The following is an 18,673-nucleotide window of genomic DNA, read 5'->3' as shown; positions in this document are numbered from 1 at the left end:
TGACCTTTAGGACGGCTGCTTTTCAGCATGTTAGTTGCTCATGTTACTAGTCATAGTGTTTGCAAAGCTGAAAATGCTGGCTGAACCTATCATAGTTATGAAATTTAGTGAAGTATGACTGATGACATGTGGATGGGGAAGCAGAGTGGTATTTCTATTAAAATTCAGGTGAAGGCTTTGAAAAGTCAACAAAAGTCACTTTAAAAAACTGCTATCAAATTAGATGCATGAGACTACTGTAAAGGATTTATGGGGAAAAAAGTCTTTTAAAAAATTCCAAAAGGATTCTTTCAGCAGATGGTTTCTCAAGTGCTTTTAAGCTCACAGGAAAAAAGGAAGGGAAACTGGAAGGCGCAGCCCGGGCCGGAGTGCACTACAAGCAAAGCCTCTGCTGACCCCCAGGGGAAAGCTCTCAACGACCTTTTATATTGACCAAATCATGGTTAGATTTTTATCTTGTATCAGAACCACTGGAGCACATGGCAACCCGTAGCTTCCTGAGTCTCACTCCTGGAGCTTCCGTTTCAGCAGGTCCGGACCAGACAAACCCTGAGAATGTGCATTCCTACCATGTTCCTAGATGCTGCTGAAATGTGGACCGCACTTTGAGAACCACTGGGCCAAGGCCTTGTGTGCAGCTGGTTTCGACTGAAAAAAATGCCCAGCCTGAGAATCTTGTTAAGTTTTCAGTTCAGTTCAGTCGCTCAGTCATGTCCGATTCTTTGCAATCACATGGACTGCAGCACGCCAGGCCTCCCTGTCCATCACCAATTCCCAGAGCTTGCTCAAACTCATGGCCATTGAGTTGGTGATGCCATCCAACCATCTCATCCTCTGTCGCCTCCTTCTCTTCCTGCCTTCAATCTTTCCCAGCATCAGGGTCTTTTCCAATGAGTCAGTCTTTTGCATGAGGGGGTCAAAGTACTGGAGTTTCAGCTTCAGCATCAGTTAAGTTTTACTGGGGGGCAAAATAAGGATGATACCCTGGGGGACAGCACCTCAGACGGCCCTGAGAAACTGCTCTGGAGAGGCACGGGGGGAACGTCAGTACAGAGGTGATTTTGGTGAAGATGGAGTACCTCCAATCCAGCACAAATTTTTTGCAGGTTACTGCTGGTGACAAGGAGCAGACATCACCATGAAGGATTCGAGTGCCTTTTTAGACATGAGAAGATACAAGAATTGGGCTCATAAAATTTCTTCTCCGAAAAACATAACTGTCAGAAGAACTCTTCTGCCAATTTTCCTCAGAGCACAGAGCACCTCCATTCCTGAGCTCCACCCTGAGCTCCTTTCGGGAGATGTTGCAGGCCAGCAGCTGCAGCGGCTCATCATTTAACCCTTGTAGAGGTGGATGGCAAGGGCCAATTTGTAGGTGACAGGGGAACAGAGAGAAAGGAGATAGACGGACAGAGCAGGAACGGCCTTGAATGCCAGGTTAAAGACAGAAGCATCAGGACATTTCAAACAGGAGAGCAGTGCAATCAAAACGAATGCTCTAAATGAGAGGTTTCCTGACTTTTTGCCTGGGGCCCACTGCAACTCCCCATTCCGTAGCACGACTCCGAAAATCACGAGGGGAAGCTCACTGTGCTGTGCGCACGCACCCCAACACTTTCATGTAGTCTGTTCCTGTCTAAACCACTTTACTAAAAAATAAAATACGGCTATGACCTAAAATACTAGTATCAGTTCAGTTCAGTCGCTCAATCGTGTCCGACTCTTTGCGACCCCATGAACCGCAGCACACCAGGCCTCCCTGTCCATCACCAACTCCCGGAGTTTACTCAAACTCATGTCCATTGAGTCGGTGATGCCATCCAACCATCTCATCCTCTGTCGTCCCCTTCTCCTCCTGCCCTCAATCTTTCCCAGCATCAGGGTCTTTTCTAATGAGTTGGCTCTTTCCATCAGGTGGCCAAAGTACTGGAGCTTCAGCTTCAGCATCAGTCTTTCCAGTGAATACTCAGGACTGATCTCCTTTACAACCCACTAATGGATCCTGCCGACCTGCTGAGTCAGGACCAACATTCAGAAACTCAGTGCTTTAAAAAGTGTATTCTGGCTACAGTGAGAAAGGATAGAAGGCTCCCTGCAGAAGGATGATGCCAAGTCCAGAAGAGAGTGTCCTGTAAACAAACATAGCAATCAAGGGAGAGAATGGACTTGAGACAGTCAGCATGAATTGTTACCCACTAACTAACTCAAGGTGGTGAAAGGAGTGTGAGGTTATTAGTTAAAAGGCCTTGGAACAGAAAACTCACCTCAGACATCCAACAATAAAGGATGGCTGGCTGGCTCAGGAAACCAGAGACCAGAAGCTGGAGGCTCTTCGGGTTTGGTTTGCTTCGGTGCCCAAGTGTCATTGAGGACGGTTTCTCCCACATGGTTTCATCCAAGGCTGGCTTCCCTTTGTGGTAATAAGGAGAGGACAGGTTTCTAAGCCCCTCTCACATCTTTGGTTCATAAAAGAAAGTGAAAGTGAAGTCGCTCAGTCGTGTCCGACTCTTTGTGACCCCATGGATGGTAGCCTACTGGGCTCCTCCATCCATGGGATTTTCAAGGTGAGAGTACTAGAGTGGGTTGCCATTTCCTTCTCCAAGGGATCTTCCCAACCCAGGGATCGAACCTGAGTCTCCCGGTTGTAGGCGGACACTTTTACCATCTGAGCCACCAGGGAGGTCCTCTTTGATTCATATGACAGCCCAAACCCCCATCCTAAAGCAATCATGGGGATAGACGTCACTGACCAGAGTGTCATCAGAAGCCTGACTCTGGAGCTGGGGGATCGGTACTCCCACCTAGTTGGATGGCTCCTGTGAACTCTGGGGAAATGGGAAATGAGAATCCCATCCAGGAAAAGTCAGAATCCCTCCTTAGGGCACAGCAAAGGACATGGATGCTAGGAGTAGGTGATGTCTGTACCTACAGCCAGTGAAGACCTGGTTACAGACCAACATTTCAATCTTCAGCTCAAGGGAGAGCCCCAGGCAACAAAAAATATCTGACAGTCACCAAGCTTGGTAGCTTTGGCTGGAATGGAGAGAATGGAGGTCACCCAGAAAGACTGCAGAGGTTCATTTTATGAGTAGTGTGTGTGCATGTGTGTGTGTGGCGGGGGTGCGGGGGCTAGGGATGTACCAGAGTAGTGGTCTCCCACCTTTTCGGCACTGGGGACCAGTTTCATGGTAGACAAGTTTTCCATGGGCTGGGGTCCGGGGGTGTTTTGGGATGATTCAAGCACATTACATTTCTTGTGTGCTTTATTTCTAACCTAATGCTGCCACTGATCTGACAGGAGGTCCTGGCCATGGACCAGAGGTTGGGGATCCCTACACTGGAGAAAAATTTCGGGTCCAACAGATCGAAAATCAGAAATGTTTCAGTATTAGAACAGAATCAAAACACCAGTAACTAGACGCATACACAACTGCAAGACAGTTAATTTTCAGTGAAACCAGCCCCTGAAAGGCAATGGGCATCAGAGAAATCTGTTGAAGAGGTCTTCAGTGGCAACTGTGTAATTCTTTAAAGCTACCGTAATAACCCCCCAAATAAGAAAAACCACAGGAACACTGGTCTATGAAAAATGGAAATGCTAAGGGTAAGTAGCTTTATTTTACATGACCATGTTTTACAATAAAATTACATGCAGAAATTTCACAGGACCATTTATTAGGAAGCAGAGAACACAAAGGAATAAACATAAAGCTGTACTAAGGGGAAGGACTGATGCTGAAGCTCAGACTCCAATACTTTGGCCACCTGATGCGAGGAACTGACTCGTCCGAAAAGACCCTGATGATGAAGCCAGGAAAAGGGGACGAGGATGGAGAGAAGGCACGAGAAGAAGAGGATGACGTGGTTGGATGGTATCACCGACTCGATGGACATGAGTTTGTTAGGCTCCCGGAGTTGGTGATGGACAGGAAGGCCTGGCGTGCTGCAGTCCATGGGGTCGCAAAGACTGAGCGACTGAACTGAAGGGGCATCTCACCTGGCAAATGCGCTTTTAAGTAATGACTGCTCAGTGCCCAGATCAGACTCTGCGACAGGGCCCCTGGCTCAGCGCGTCAGCCACAGCCTGAGAAGCCGGCCGCCCCCTGCCCGGCCCAGCTGGAACCCTCAGGGTTCGCCAGGACCGCTAGGGGGAGCCTCTCAGACCTCGCGCCTCTTAACCGGGTCTGGCCTCCTGCACAGGTGAGGGCCCATTCAACCCAGGAACCTGAACCCGCCCACATTTCTACGGCCAATCAGACTCTCCCGATGACCACGCTAACGGCCGCACCCCCACCGTCAGCCAATCAGAGGAGGCCTCGCCCGCTCAGACCTGGCCAATGAGGCGGCGGCCAGGGCCCTGTGGGCGTGGCCGCTCCCGCACACCCGCCCCGGGGGCCTACCCCGGGAGGGGGAGGGGCGGCCTGAGGGAGCCGGGGGCGTCGGCCGCACCCGACGGCCCAAAGAAAGACACCCGGGCCGGGCGCCCGGGAGCCGGCCATGGACCCGCAACAGGCCGGACGGCGCGCGGACGCCGCGGCGCCCCCGCCGCCTTTCGTGCGCGTCGCCCCCTCGCTCTTCCTCGGGAGCGCGCGCGCCGCGGCCGCGCCGGAGCCGCTGGCGCGCGCGGGCGTCACCCTGTGCGTCAACGTCTCGCGCCAGCAGCCCGGCCCGGGCGCGCCCGGCCTTGCCGAGCTGCGCGTGCCCGTGTTCGACGACCCGGCGGAGGACCTGCTGGCGCACCTGGAACCCACCTGCGCGGCCATGGAGGCCGCGGTGCGCGCCGGCGGCGCCTGCCTCGTCTACTGCAAGAACGGCCGCAGCCGCTCGGCCGCCGTTTGCACCGCCTACCTGATGCGTCACCGCGGCCTCAGCCTGGAGCGGGCCTTCCGGGTAGGACGGGACTTCCGGCGGGGAGGGGCGGGAGCTTCCGGGAGCGGCGGGCTCCGCCGCCTGGGGAGAGACTTCCGGGCGGGGCGGGGCGTCTGTGGACCTCGGCGGGAGCGCTGCACCGGGGTCTACCCGCAACCTCTTCTTCGCAGACAGTGAAGAGCGCCCGCCCAGTGGCCGAGCCCAACCCGGGCTTCTGGTCCCAGCTCCAGAAGTACGAGGAGGCCCTGCAGTCGCGGTCCCTCCTGCCCAAGGAGCCCTCGGGCCCGAGTGAGCCCTAAGCGGTCAGCCCTGGAGGACGACCAGCCAGCCCCAAAGCAGGACGCTGGGGGGTCTCCTGCATCCTCGGGGTGGGAAGGCGTAGTTCATGCACTGACGGGAGGCTGGGTCATCCGCTCCTGCCTCACGTCCCACGGAGTTTTCATTTTCTGCAGCTTCCCAAAGCCCTCTGTCCCCGCTTGATGGTAGTGTAGGGGTGTGTCCGCAGAGAACTGGGGAACCGCCCCTCCCCTGCTTCTCAGGTTTACTAGACAGGGCTTAATCAGGAACAGCAAAACCACTCGAGAAAACTTAGCCAGAAAAACATTTACTACAGAGAGGTGGAGGGCGGGGAGCCAAGGTCAGGAGATGGGGAAACCACAGGAGTCACGAGGACCTGCCACCTTGACCCTGCCTTCCTTCCACATTCGGGACTGCCACCAGCTCAGGCCTCGGTGGCTTTCCGAAACAGACTCGTAGCTGCTGTGACACACGGGTGCGGGTTCGAGGCTCTGTAACAGACCACTCAGCTTGGGCTCCCCTGGGGCTCTCAGTGCCCACACCCACTTCCTACCTTACTGACCTCCCAGTTTCAGCCAAGGTCAGGCCCAGACCACACTAACCACCCATGTGTCTGAGCGCTTTGATTACTCTGATTCAGAGGTACCTCACCTGGGCATCCTACAGCCTGAAGACTATACTAGAAAATTAATCACCCTCAACACTCCTTAAATAAGATAAAGAGGAGAGAGTAAAGGAAAAAATGGATAATACATGAATTACAGATAGTGTAGTCCCTGGTTAACACATACAAGTGTACACGTAACAAAATAATGGATAGAACACCGCATTGGTGTTTGTCATTTCCCTTGACCCTCAGCCAGTGCCTCAGGCCCTGGTCCTCCTAGTGGGGTGTGTGGAGCCTTCATCCTGAAGGCCGAGCGTCCTGCCCGCACTGCTGAGCCCTCTGTGATCTCCTGCACAACCTGGGGGTCCTGAGCGGCATGAGCACAGTACCCCGAGTCCCGGCACAGCGAAGCCCTGCCGCCCCTTCAGAGTCAGGGTCAGGGAGTTTCCGTGAGGTCTGGTAGTTAGGATTTGGTGTTTTCACTGCTGAGGCCTGGGGTCAGTCCCTGGTCAGGGAACTAGGATCCTACGAGCTGCACAGCACGCCCCCCCCCCCCCCCGCCAAAAAAAAGTGTCAGTCACCAAGCAGAGCAACTCTGATTTGTGCCTTGAGGACTCTCAACTGGCTAAGTAGGGTCTCAGCGTCCTGTCCCAGGTGTGTCCCAGATGGAAGCATCCCACCTGCAGATGAAGACCTCTGACCAAGCAGAGCCCAAAGGGTAAAGCTGGGGAGCCTGCACTCCATGAGCGAGGCCCTGGGGTGGTTGTGAAGGGGGCCCCATCCTCCCCAGCCTTCCTGCTCCTGCTCCTGGTTTGCCAGCACGATGGCCCCTGGCTCAGAGCACACCCCACCCCCTGCAGGTCTGCACCCAGCCCTGCGCAGCACCGCGCATCAGCAGCGCCCACCTCCAAGAGCCACAGCCCTGGTCATAACCCGACCTCTACCACCTTTATGGAGGGCTCGCCAGCTGCCGCCTACTCCCGACAGGCCCCTCACAGCTCATGTTGCTTTCCATCTACCTGTGAACAGCTCCTGCTGTTACCTCCACATTGCGGGTGAGGCCGCAGTGACTGTATCTGTGACCTCAGGCATACTGAGTGGTTTGCCCAGCAGGGAGGTCAGGAGCCAGGACCTGAGCCCAGATCTTTTCCGTGTGCTTGTGGTGCCCTTGCTGGCATGCCCCCTCACCTGCTGGCGTGGCCCGGGTGACACAGGCACATGGATGTCAGAGCCCGGGCCAGGTCTTGGTCCCCTAGCTCCATTCGGAGAACCGGCCAAGTCTGCCTGCCGCCAGAGGCCCAGGGGCAGCACAGCCCCCACCTGAGCCCCCGGGCCTCCTGGAGGTCCTCCCATGCCGGGTCCGCCCGCTAGCAGACGAGGCCAGGGGCCGGCTCCCCTCCCAGGGTCTGCACACAGCCAGTCTGTGCCCACCAGGAGAAGGCTGGGTGCAGGCGCACCCGCCCACCAAGCCAGTCAGGGCTGGACCATCCGAAGGCTGGTGTGCGGGGATTCCCTGGTTGCCCAGTGGTTAAGACTCCACCTTGCAATGCAAGGGACACTGGTCCAGGAAGATCCCACATCCCACGGGGCCACAAAGCCCTGCGCCAGGGAACTGTGGAGGCCTGCGCTTTACAGCCTCTTCTCCACAAGAGAAGCCACCACAGGGAGCAGCCCGCACACCGAAAGGAAGAGTAGCCCGCGCCAGCATGAGTTTACAGCAACAAAGGCCCACCAGTCAAAAAATAAAATAATTTAAAAAAATAAAAAGCTGGTGCATGAAAATTCCTTTGGGAGAAACCCCAGCCTCTGGCAGTCCCAACTTCCAGCTCCTCTCCCCCAGGTGGACTGGGGGAGGAGCGTACTTTGCAGCCACCCTGGACCTCTGTCAGCAAAGCAGCACCCCCGACCCCTGACACTGAAGGCACCGTCCTCCGCAGGACAGGGACGAGGTGGAGAGTGGAAACGACCGCTGTGCCCTCCACAGTGCACAGATCCCTCGGTGAACTGCCTCTAGTGCTGCAAGACACATCTGCTTGCTCCTGCAGACGGACTTGTGTTGGTTCCTTGTAAAAATGTGGGGTGGAAGGCACGGCCCTGGGAGGAGTGCTGACGGCTCCCCCGGACCTGCACGCCTGCACCTACCCACCCGTCCTGTGTGCAGGCCAAGCCACTGGGAGGTGCCCAGGGCCCTCCGGGAGAGAAGGGATGAGACTTAACCCCTGCTCCCCAAGTCCAGGGCACCAGGAGGGTAAGAAGCCCCCTGAGGTTAACTTAGCCTGTGCTAGGGGCTGGCAGACCTGCCTGCAGGTGCTTAGGGCAGGCCGGTGTGGGTGCCCACACGCAGTCCCTGATGGTCTTCCAGCCCCAGCCCCCCTGGCCAGGAGAGGGGAAAGGATGGCTCCAAAAGGCTGGTCACGCTGGGAGTGCCATCTGAAACTCTGCCCTCGGCCTCTGGGCAGGCGCTGGGCCCCTGAAGGCAGTGAGGACTGATCAGACCCAGTTCTTCCCCATCTTGAGTCTCGGCTGCAGGGCTGAACCCCTTCCTTTTAAGTGGCTGGTGAGTTTGTGTCCCCGAGGCTAAAATGACACACAGGGCAAGTTGAAGAGATGCCTCAGTGTGGGTGCTGACTCCATGAACATGGGTTCTCAGCTCGGCAGTCCCACCCTGCCTGCCCCCCAGCCCCCTGGGGGGCAGGCAGGATCACACGAATGACAGGTGAAGATACTGAGTCCAGAAGGATTAAACACCCCTCAGGGATGCCATCGAGGGCGAGTGCAGCACGAGGCAGGCCCCAGCTGTGCCGCACAGGCACGGAGCAGGGAGCGAAGTGGGTGGGGCTCCAGGCCCAAACGGCCTGGCTCCCTGAGGACCTGAACTCTCCCATGATGACAGATCGCCTTGGCGGCCCCTCTGGTTTGTGGCTTTGAGACCCACCCATGCAGGTCTCTGGGCATACTCGCTGGTCTCCAGCCACCCACCTTGGGCCCAAGTCTATGGGCAGGCCTGGGCGAGAGTGGAATGACAGGCTGGCCAGGTCTCGTGACTGCCCAGCTCTCACCTCCTCAACAGTCATCCTCCAGGGCCCAGACAGCCCTGAAGGGAGCAGAGCTCAGCAGGACTTTCTGTGGTGATGAAACACCTGCTCTGTCCAGTACGGCGCTACTGGCCTATGGTGCACGCTTGCTCAGTCATGTCTGACTCTGCAACCCCACAGACTGTAGTCCGCCTGGCTCCTCCATCCATAGGATTCTCCAGGACTAGATTGTCATTTCATTCTTCCAGGGATCTTTCCAACCCAGGGATCAAACCTGCATCTCCTATATTGGGGGGCAGATTCTTTACCACTGAGCCACCAAGGAAGCCCCACCTTCCTGACAGACCGCCCAAACACACATGGAGACCCTGAAATAGGGCTAGTGCAACTGAGGACCTGAACTTCTAATTCTATTTAATTTCAATCTAAGAAGCCTCACACATCTAAGGGTACAGTCTCAAGGTTCCAGAGCCACCAGCATGCCCCACATGGCACATAACACAGACCACTAGTCTCACAGGAGAGCAGGCCAGGGTGATGGGAATCATTGCATTTTTCTCCAGGCCTGAGGCTCTGGAACGGACGAGTAACACTTCCCTAACACAGGTGTCCCAGCAGTGGGTGACCGAGGAACCTCCAGCGCGCCCGGGTCCCCGCGCCTTCCCCTTCCTCCAGCCCAGTGCCTGGGCCACCGGCACGCAGCGGCTGCTCCGGCCCGTGCATCGCACCTGGTTCACGGTCGCAGCCCAGCGCACAGCGGCCCCGGGCCCACGCACAGCGCCCGGGCTCACGGCCCCCAGCCGCGCTTTCAGCCCCTCGGCTCCTCGGTCTCCCCACTCCCTGAGCCGCGGGCGCCCCGGCCCCCCGCGCACCGCGCGCCCGGCCCCGCGTCCCCCGCGGCCCGGTCTCCCCGCGCACAGCGCCCCCGGCGGCGGCGGCCGAGCGGAGCCGGAGCGGGGCGGCGCACGGCGCGGGGCCGGGCCGGGCGGCTCCCGGCGCGACTTCCTGTTGTGCCCGCGCCCCGCCGCCCGGCGCCCGGCGCCCCTCGCCCGCTCCCGCGGCCCGGGCGGCCGCCGCCCATGGATTTCACCTAGCGCGGCGGCCATGGCGGCGCAGTGCTGCTGCCGCAAGGCACCCGGCGCCGAGGCCGCGCCCGCCCGCCCGCCGCCCGAGCCGCCGCCCGCCCTGGACGTGGCCTCGGCCTCCAGCGCGCAGCTCTTCCGCCTCCGCCACCTGCAGCTGGGCCTGGAGCTGCGGCCCGAGGCGCGCGAGCTGGCCGGCTGCCTGGTGCTCGAGCTGTGCGCGCGGCGGCCCGCGCCCCGCGCGCTCGTGCTCGACGCGCACCCGGCCCTGCGCCTGCACTCGGCCGCCTTCCGCCGCGCCCCCGCCGCCGCCGCCGCCGCTGCCGCCGAGCCGCCCTGCGCCTTCGCCTTCGCCGCCCCCGGGCCGGGACCCGCACCGCCGCCGCCGCTGCCCGCCTTCTGCGAGGCGCCCGGCGCGGAGCCCGCCTGCTGCCCGCTGGCCTTCAGGGTGGACCCGTTCACCGACTATGGCTCCTCGCTCACCGTCACGCTGCCCCCTGAGCTGCAGGAGCACCAGCCCTTCCAGGTCATCCTGCGCTACACCTCGACCGACGCCCCCGCCGTGAGTCCTGCTTCCGGGCGGCCTCTCTCCGTGCTGCCGGGCTGGGGGGCGTTCTTGGGGGCCCTGCGCCCGCGACACCTGCAGAGGGGGCCCAGCCCGGCTCTCCGCGAGCCGGCCCCGGAGTCCTGTCCAGGCGCCGGCGGGGCTTCCCAGCTGGTGCCAGGGGAGCCCTTAGGAGCCCTGGACCGAGTGAGCCCCCGGGTTCTGGTCCCGGGGAGGGGCCTGTGTGCCACCAGGGAAGCCTCTCCCTTCAGCTGTGCAGGGCCGGGTCCCTGCCTGGAGACAGGGGCAGCTTCTGTTGAGCACATGCCGAGCCACACATCTGCCCGAGCCTGACACTGCGACCATGGGCCTCCGTGTGACCCGGGCTTCGGAGGACTGTTCCCTGGGGGTGGCAAGAGGGACAGACTTGCTGGAGTGGGAGACCGAGGGGCCTGGATCGGCTCTAATGCTTCAGGGCGCAGGGGACTGGTGGGGGTGCTCCCGCAGGTTGGCCCCGTGTCCTCAGCGCAGACACGCACAGGCTCTGCGGGGCTTTGGACATGGAGCGCCCGCCGCCCAGGGGCTCAACAGGAAGGCTGGGCAGCCCAGACAGCACCCTTCCACCGCAGGGCCACTTTCAGGATGGAGCATGGGGGTTCCTGGGTCCCTGTATGGGCCACACGTTTGTGACAGTAACCCCTCAACACACAACATTCAAGTAGCTCTGGGAGGCCCCAGGAGGCTCCATCCGTCACTGCTGCGGCATGTGAATAGACAGGGTGGCGGAAAGGCGTCAGGCCAGAAGCCATCAAGGAGAAATCCGGATGAGCCTAGGCCAGACACACACCTGGGAGTCCTGCACGACTCCCAGGAGCCCCCAGCTGCCACCTCACCTCTGAGCTTCTGCAGATGTGCCCGCCTGGCCCCTGCCCTGCCCGCCTGGCCCCTGCCCTGCCCGCCAGGCCCCTGCTGTCTGCCCGCCTGGCCCCTGCCCTGCCCGCCTGGCCCCTGCTGTCTGCCCGCCTGGCCCCTGTCCTGCCCGCCTGGCCCCTGTCCTGCCCACCAGCCCCCTGCCCTGCCCATCTGGCCCCTGCCCTGCCCACCAGGCCCCTGTCCTGCCCACCAGCCCCCTGCCCTGCCCATCTGGCCCCTGCTGCCTGCCCACCAGGCCCCTGTCCTGCCCACCAGGCCCCTGCTGTCTGCCCGCCTGGCCTTTGTCCTGCCCACCAGCCCCCTGTCCTGCCCACCAGGCCCCTGCTGTCTGCCTGGCCCCTGCTGTCTGCCTGCCTGGCCTTTGTCCTGCCCACCAGCCCCCTGCCCTGCCCATCTGGCCCTTGCTTCCTGCCAGGGGCCTTCTGGGGCTCTGACAGCTGGCGGGCATGGCTCCCACCACAGCCGTGAAAACAGAGGCTATGGTTCTCCCTGACCTTGGAGCCCATGTGTCTGATCCACCTAAGACCAGCAGAGTGGTTGGAGAGTGGTGGGACCAGGGCCCACAGCCGGCTACCCTGCTGGCCTGACCCTGTCCCCAGCAGCCTGATCGCGAGGGCCTGTCCCCAGCATGATCTGGGGACGACTTATCCCAGGACCTGGGGGTGTGGGGGGGGGGGCGGGGTGTGAAATGCAGGTTCCTAAGTCCTAGCTCTCTGTGGTCAGACCCAGGAGTTTGCATTTTTGAAGTCTCCCCAGACAGGCCTTCCGAACATCTGGGGCAGCCCTAGGGGTCAGCAGAAAAGGAAGATACTGCTGCAGGCTCTTCTTGGGCAGAGAACAGAGACATAGAAGCCAAAAAGAAGTTTTATGGAAGTTCATGAAGGCTGACAGTGGCCTGGCTGGTCTGCAGGAACTGTCTAGGCAGCCCTGCAGGCCTGGACATCCGCTAGGATCTGGGGACCCAGGGGTGGGGTCTCAGCACATATAGCCTCCAGCGGCAGTCCTAGGTCTGGGGTCCCCCACCCCTGGGGTCTCGTCACGGACAGCCCCCAGCGATGGTCCTGGGTCTGGGGTCCCAAGTGGCAAGCAGCTGTGGCTGCCGTCCTCGGGCCTGTCACTTGCAAGGGCCTGGGGCCCCTCCATCACGGCCCTGGGGGGACCTGTGTGCACTTGGTCACTGAAGACCCGTCCAGTTGGCCTCAGTGACCACATTGTCCCAGCAGAGGGGATATGGGGGAGATTTGGGACCCCACCAAGTGGCTGCAGTTGGGTTGGGGAGGCCCCCGGCCTCCAGCCGCCCTTCCTGAAGACATCAGGATGCGTGGTGTTAAGAAGGGGAGTGCTGAGCTGGCCTGGGCAGGCTGGGGGCAGTGGTAGGCCGGAGTACCTGAGGGACGGCTCCCTGGCGGGGTGGGGCCGTCGGCCTGTGGCCCTGGTCTCCAGGAGGGCTCGGCCCGCTGTGCCGGGGTGGGGGTGGGGGGCGCCCCGGCTGGAGCCGACCCCTTACCCACCACCCACTGCAGATCTGGTGGCTGGACCCAGAGCTGACGTACGGCAGCGCCAAGCCCTTCGTGTTCACCCAGGGCCACTCCGTCTGCAACCGCTCCTTCTTTCCGTGCTTTGACACGCCCGCGGTCAAGTGCACCTACTCGGCTGTGGTCAAGGTCAGCGCCCAGCAGCACGCCCTGCCCCCAGCTGCCACCCAGACGGCCATCCGAGAAGGCGCACACCCTGCCCACGTCGGGGTCCTAGGCCTGGCCTGAGCCCCGGGACGCCGGCGCAGGGATGGGGCAGGCAGAACGGCCGGGTCCCAGGGCTTCTGGCAGCCCCCCAGCCCCACCTCCACTCCCGACTGGGACGAGAGGTGTGCGGGCCAGGAGCTGGGGGGCTCCCGGAACAGCGTGGGGGGGTCCCTGACAGGGACGGGAAGATCCCTAGCAGTGTGGCTGCCTGACCCAGCTTGCTGGGCTTTCTCACAGGGACACGAGTCTTGCCCACCGGGCTGTGGGGTCCCCACCGGGGACACGGGGTTGTCCTGACGGGGGCGTGGGGCTCCCCATGGGAGACACACTGTCCTGATGGGCGGGGCCTCCTGGGACGCAGGCCCCGTCGGGGGTGCAGGTCCTGATGAGCGCCACACAGAGCACCTACGTGGAGGAGGAGGGCGTCTACCGCTTCCACATGGAGCACCCCGTGCCTGCCTACCTCGTGGCCCTCGTGGCCGGGGACCTCCAGCCCGCAGACATCGGGCCCAGGTAGGCCCACCTCTTGCTTGCTGCCCGGGGTCCAGGCTCAGGCGATGCTGCCGGGGCCCGGCGTGCGGCCTGCCTGCATGGCTGCCCTGTGTGGCCCCGCGCGGTGGGGCCAGCCCTGCCCCTGCCTAACTGTCACTGCCCAGGGGCCATCCTCCCCCGGCTGCTTGCACCCCGGCGCCCTGTGCCGGTCCTTCTGGACAGGGCCTCTGCAGACACACCCGCTGCACTCCCAGACGGCGCGTGGATGGGCCCGCCCGCGGAACGTAGGGCCCGCGGTGCAAAGGGCCCGTGGAGTGAAGGGCAGGCAGGGTGGGCGGCTGGCCGGCCTGCGCTGGGCAATGCCCAGAACCGGAGGGAAGGCCTGGGGGCAGGCAGGGGGCGTGGGCTGGGGCTGGGCTGGCCCCGCCCACCGTCTCCCCCATGACAGGAGCCGCGTGTGGGCTGAGCCGTGTCTCCTGCCCACGGCCACCAGCAAGCTGTCGGGCGCTGTGGAGCAGTGGCTGAGCGCGGCCGAGCGGCTCTACGGGCCCTACCTGTGGGGCAGGTATGTCTGCGAGCCTGGCCGGCCGTGAAAGGGGCCAGTGGGCATGTGCACGCCCGCCCCCCCCAGCCCGCCAAGAAGCGGCAGGAGGCAAGGCTCACCCGCGGCCCCCACCCCCGGCCCCCGCAGGTATGACATCGTCTTCCTGCCCCCGTCCTTCCCCATCGTGGCCATGGAGAACCCCTGCCTCACCTTCATCATCTCCTCCATCCTGGAGAGCGACGAGTTCCTCGTCATCGACGTCATCCACGAGGTGGCCCACAGCTGGTTTGGGAACGCCGTCACCAACGCCACATGGGAGGAGATGTGGCTGAGCGAGGGCCTGGCCACCTACGCCCAGCGGCGCATCACCACCGAGACTCACGGTGCGCCGCGCTTGGCGGGACACGTGGTACCCCCGTGGCAGCAAGGGCCGGTGGGGGCGGGCACCGTGTACAGGGCTGGTCCCAGGCTGCGGTCCCCGCTCTGTGTGTGTGTGTGTGTGTGTTTCCCCGGGGGTAGCTCGGTGGGGCCCAGGGCAGGGAGCAGCCAGGGCAGCGGCCTCTCTCCCACCTGTCCAGGTGCGGCCTTCACCTGTCTGGAGACAGCCTTCCGCCTGGACGCCCTGCACAGGCAGATGAAGCTTCTCGGAGAAGACAGCCCGGTCAGCAAGCTGCAGGTCAAGCTGGAGCCAGGTACCTGCTGCTGCCTAGCCCTGCACTCGTCACCTGCAGAGGTCAGGCCCCCCGCCCAGCCCAGTCGGGGTCTTCGTCCCCACGAGGCTTCTCTGCAGAGGCCGGGCCAGGGGGGCTTCCCTCCACGGCCTGTGCCACCTCTCACGGGCGCTGAGCACCCGTCTCCCCAATGTGTGGACCTGAAGTCTCCACCGAGGGCCCCCCAGCAGGGCAGGACCCCCCCGCACACACTCTTGGGGTGTCTGGATGTGAGCAGCGGGGCCCTCGGTGCCCCCTGCCGTGCAGAGCCCCACCGCCATCCCGCCCCCAGCCCCGGGGCCCTGGGCGGCTCAGGGTGCCTCCCAGAGCCACGGTTTCCCTCGCAGGTGTGAACCCCAGCCACCTGATGAACCTGTTCACCTACGAGAAGGGCTACTGCTTCGTGTACTACCTGTCCCAGCTCTGTGGGGACCCCCAGCGCTTTGACGACTTCCTCCGAGTGAGCAGCGCGCTCCTGGGGGTCGGGGTGGGGGTGGAGCGGTGGGGCCCATGAGCGGGGCTCTCACCAGGCTCCTGGCTCTCCCACCTCCCAGCCTCGGCTGCCTGGCAGGTCCCTGCAGCAGCCGTGGGTGCCCCTGTGCCCACCCTGGCCCTGCCTACCCCTGCTCAGACCCCTGGGTGCCAGGCCCTTTCTCGCGGTGTGTGCCCGGCCCCGGGGGGTAGGGGGACAGTGCCGCACCCAGCCCCCGGGCCTGCTGAGTCCGCGCCGCCCACAGGCCTACGTGGAGAAGTACAAATTCACCAGCGTGGTGGCCCAGGACCTGCTGGACTCCTTCCTGACCTTCTTTCCAGAGCTGAAGGAGCAGAGCGTGGACTGCCGGGCAGGTGAGGCCCCCCCCACCGGCCATGCGTCCACACGGGCCCACCCTCGGCCTGTTGGGTGCGGGGGTGTAACGGGGCCTGGGGGCTCTGTCTGGCTGGCAGCCACCGTCACTCGTTGGTGTGGAACTCGGGCTGGACCACGTGGAAGGAAGAGAGAGGAGAGTGCGATTCCCAGCCCGGAGGGGCCCCGGGGGCTCCCTGGAGGAGGTGGCAATTAGGCTAGGTGGTTCAGTGGGTAAAGACCGCCTGCAACGTGGAAGACACAGGAGACTCTGGGTCGAGAGGGTCCCCTGGAGGAGGGCCCTGCACCCCACTCCAGTGTTCTTGCCTGGAGAATTCCATGGACAGAGGAGCCTGGCGGGCTACAGTCCATGGGAGCGATTGAGCACCCCATACATGCAGAGCTGAGTAGGCAGTTCCAGAAAGAGCCTTGGAAACTGTGCAGCGGGCCTGGGGCAGGATCCAGGAGCAGAGGGCAGTTTGCCTCAGAGCAGGCTGAAGGCAGCCAGCTTGTTCGCGAGGGTGCCCCTGGGCCAAGGGCTTAGGCCAAAGCAGAGAAGGGTCTGCTGTCTCAAGGCGGGGTCAGCGTTTGTGGCAGCGCAGTGCACTGTGGGCCGGGGACCCTGTGTTGGGGAAGGTTTGGGAAGTGCCCTAAGGGTCTGGGGGGCAGGGATGGCACGACTTGCCCCCACAGATGCCCAGGCTCCAGGGCTCCAAAGCAGGAACAGCCTTCTCCCAGGGCGGGGCTCCCACCCCACGCCTCCCGCGGTGCACGCGCAGCGTCTCCTGTTTCTGCCCAGGAGGCGCGGGCAGATAGGGGGTCCCTGGCCACTGGCTCCAGCACGCTGTGCCCCCTTCCCGGAAGCCACCGCGGCCTGCAGGGTCTGCAGCCGGCTCCCGCCTCCCCAGGCCACCCCCACCCTTGGGGCTCCTAGACCCTGGCAAGGTCTCCAGGCACACCCTCGGGGTCTGCAGTCTCCTGGGGAGGCCTGCTCGGGAACCCAGGAGGGCGTCTGTCCTGCAGGGCTGGAGTTCGAGCGCTGGCTGAATGCCACGGGCCCCCCGCTGGCCGAGCCGGACCTGTCTCAGGGATCCAGCCTGACGCGGCCCGTGGAAGCCCTCTTCCAGCTGTGGACCGCCGAGCCCCTGGACCAGGCGGCCGCCTCCGCCAGCGCCATCGACATTTCCAAGTGGAGGACCTTCCAGACGGCGCTCTTCCTGGACCGGCTGCTGGATGGGTCCCCACTGCCCCAGGGTGAGTCCCGCAGCCGCCGGGGTGGGAGGAGGCGGGGTGGTCGCCGGTCCTGACCTGCCGTGGCCCCGACAGAGGTGGTGATGAGCCTGTCCAAGTGTTACTCGTCCCTGCTGGACTCCATGAACGCCGAGATCCGCATCCGCTGGCTGCAGATCGTGGTCCGCAACGACTACTACCCCGACCTCCACAGGGTCCGGCGCTTCCTGGAGAGCCAGGTGCGGCCACACGAGCCTGCCTTCACCCCCACCCGGCCACTCAGGCTGGCGACCCCTGCCCTCCGCTGACCCGGCCACTCAGGCTGGGTGGCCCAGAGGATGGGGTGGGGCCCAGACCCCAGCAGACCTCAGGGAGGCTGTGCCCAAGGCCAGTGGTCAAGCCGGGGGTAGAGTCCTGGGGTCTTGCCGCAGGGCGTGCACACCGGGGCCGTCTGAGCTCCTTAAGGCCTGAGGGTCACTGGACCCCCAGGCCTGCGCCCTAGCAGGGCCCCTGCAGCCCAAGCCCCCTGGGGGCGGAGGGGAGGGCGCGGGGGCGGGGGAGGGGAGGGCGCCCCATGACTCGCGGCTGCCCGCAGATGTCGCGCATGTACACCATCCCGCTGTACGAGGACCTGTGCACCGGCGCCCTCAAGTCGTTTGCTCTGGAGGTCTTCTACCAGACGCAGGGCCGGCTGCACCCCAACCTGCGGCGGACCATCCAGCAGATCCTGTCACAGGGCCTGGGCCCCGGCGCAGAGCCAGGCGGGCCCGCGGCGGACTCGGAGCCGGGCCTGCTGCTCGGGGACGAGGCCCCGGGCAGCGCCATCTCTCTCAGGGACGTCAACGTGTCTGCCTAGCGCTCGCCTCCCAGACACCACGATTGTGCCTTCGGGGCCCAGGCCTGGCTGGAGGGGCTCTGCCGGGGCCCCTCCAGGGCCGACCGAGGCCTGTGGACCTGCCCCCCCACACCCCAAGCGCTCTTGCACTGCGGGCCCTCCTGTCTCAACACTGACTGCCAGGCACTGCCCTGGGTCGACGGCAACCGCCACACTGTGCCTTCTGTCTGCCAGGAGGGCCTGGGCTGCCACGCCCACCCCGCACGCCTGCCTCCATGGAGCCCTGGACCCCCACCCCCCGCCCCCAGGCCGGCAGCCTCCCTCAGTCCCTGCCCGAGGGACGAGGACGCAGACATGCCCACGCCCTCCCCGTGGGGGACGGGGCGCCGCAGAGACGGTGGATGTCCCTGGGGAGGGGGGCCCCGGAAAGCCTTAGCTCCTCAGGGAACTCAGGGCCCCAGGCCCCGGGGCCAGTGCAGCAATAACGCGCAGGAAGGCGGGCGGCACTGGTGCTCTTTCTAGGCCCACCCTGCTGGAAGAGGCCCGGGGAGCCCCGGGGTTCGAGCTGGGCCCCCGGGGGGGACCTCCGCTCGGGGTCACCATGATTGTCCCATTAAACCTCCACTCTGCAGACTGCCTCCCGGCCTGTCCGTCCTGGCTCTTGTCCTGCACAGCTGCCCAGCAGCCGTGGCGTGGGGTCTGGAGCTGGTCACAGCCCTGTCCTCTGACCCAGGCTTCCAGCCAGAGGTGGGGGCTCTCGCCTGCATCCGGCCCCTCCTGACTGTTCTGCTCTGCACCAGGAGGCCCCATATCCTGCCCTGCGGCCCCCTGGGGTCCGAGCACCAGCCGCCGGCTGCCCCCGACCTCCTCAGCCCCTCTGCCGCCCCCAGGACCCCCTGTCGGCATCCC

The 18,673-nt window shown here is 63.2% G+C and overlaps 3 protein-coding genes across 4 annotated transcripts in view; 2 read left to right on the top strand and 1 right to left on the bottom strand.

Annotated features, from left to right (window-relative positions):
- ANKMY1 (ankyrin repeat and MYND domain containing 1) overlaps positions 1-4,874 on the bottom strand; it is a 60,431-nt gene extending 55,557 nt beyond the window's left edge. The window contains exons 1-2 of the mRNA XM_042239676.2: positions 4,752-4,874; positions 2,265-2,410 (exon numbers count right to left, since the gene is read on the bottom strand). Coding sequence (XP_042095610.1) covers positions 2,265-2,387 — 123 coding nt within the window. The 5' untranslated portion in view covers positions 2,388-2,410; positions 4,752-4,874. The remainder of the gene's footprint in view (positions 1-2,264; positions 2,411-4,751) is intronic.
- DUSP28 (dual specificity phosphatase 28) lies at positions 4,425-7,653 on the top strand. 2 transcript variants are annotated; one of them, XR_006057834.2, is made up of 3 exons: positions 4,425-4,890; positions 5,040-6,491; positions 6,634-7,540. XR_006057834.2 is itself a non-coding variant. In XM_027967021.3 (2 exons), the coding sequence occupies exons 1-2, from the start codon at positions 4,498-4,500 to the stop codon at positions 5,166-5,168; spliced, it is 522 nt and encodes a 173-aa protein (XP_027822822.1). In that variant the 5' UTR covers positions 4,425-4,497; the 3' UTR covers positions 5,169-7,653. The 2 variants fall into 2 exon arrangements, 1 of the variants encoding a protein (XP_027822822.1); XM_027967021.3 differs by having other exon boundaries at positions 5,040-7,653.
- Positions 7,654-9,807: 2,154 nt separating this feature from the next.
- On the top strand, positions 9,808-18,402 carry RNPEPL1 (arginyl aminopeptidase like 1). The gene is made up of 11 exons (XM_027967017.2): positions 9,808-10,452; positions 12,891-13,031; positions 13,471-13,622; positions 14,050-14,166; positions 14,293-14,528; positions 14,724-14,837; positions 15,203-15,315; positions 15,593-15,701; positions 16,723-16,953; positions 17,026-17,168; positions 17,525-18,402. Exons 1-11 carry the CDS (start codon positions 9,913-9,915, stop codon positions 17,783-17,785), a joined length of 2,157 nt encoding a protein of 718 aa, XP_027822818.1. The 5' UTR covers positions 9,808-9,912; the 3' UTR covers positions 17,786-18,402.
- The last annotated feature ends 271 nt before the right edge of the window (positions 18,403-18,673 follow it).

This window comes from Ovis aries, chromosome 1, assembly GCF_016772045.2.
Source record: "Ovis aries strain OAR_USU_Benz2616 breed Rambouillet chromosome 1, ARS-UI_Ramb_v3.0, whole genome shotgun sequence".
In the NCBI taxonomy this organism is placed as follows: Eukaryota; Metazoa; Chordata; class Mammalia; order Artiodactyla; family Bovidae; genus Ovis; species Ovis aries.
This window is presented reverse-complemented; position numbering and strand designations above follow the sequence as displayed.

Coding starts and splice junctions, on each gene's coding strand:
- DUSP28 (XM_027967021.3), top strand. CDS start 4,498: ATGGACCCGCAACAGGCCGGACGGCGCGCGGACGCCGCGGCGCCCCCG. Junction 4,891..5,039: donor GCCTGGAGCGGGCCTTCCGG/GTAGGACGGGAC, acceptor TCTTCTTCGCAG/ACAGTGAAGAGCGCCCGCCC.
- RNPEPL1 (XM_027967017.2), top strand. CDS start 9,913: ATGGCGGCGCAGTGCTGCTGCCGCAAGGCACCCGGCGCCGAGGCCGCG. Junction 15,702..16,722: donor GAGCGTGGACTGCCGGGCAG/GTGAGGCCCCCC, acceptor TCTGTCCTGCAG/GGCTGGAGTTCGAGCGCTGG. Junction 17,169..17,524: donor GGCGCTTCCTGGAGAGCCAG/GTGCGGCCACAC, acceptor GGCTGCCCGCAG/ATGTCGCGCATGTACACCAT.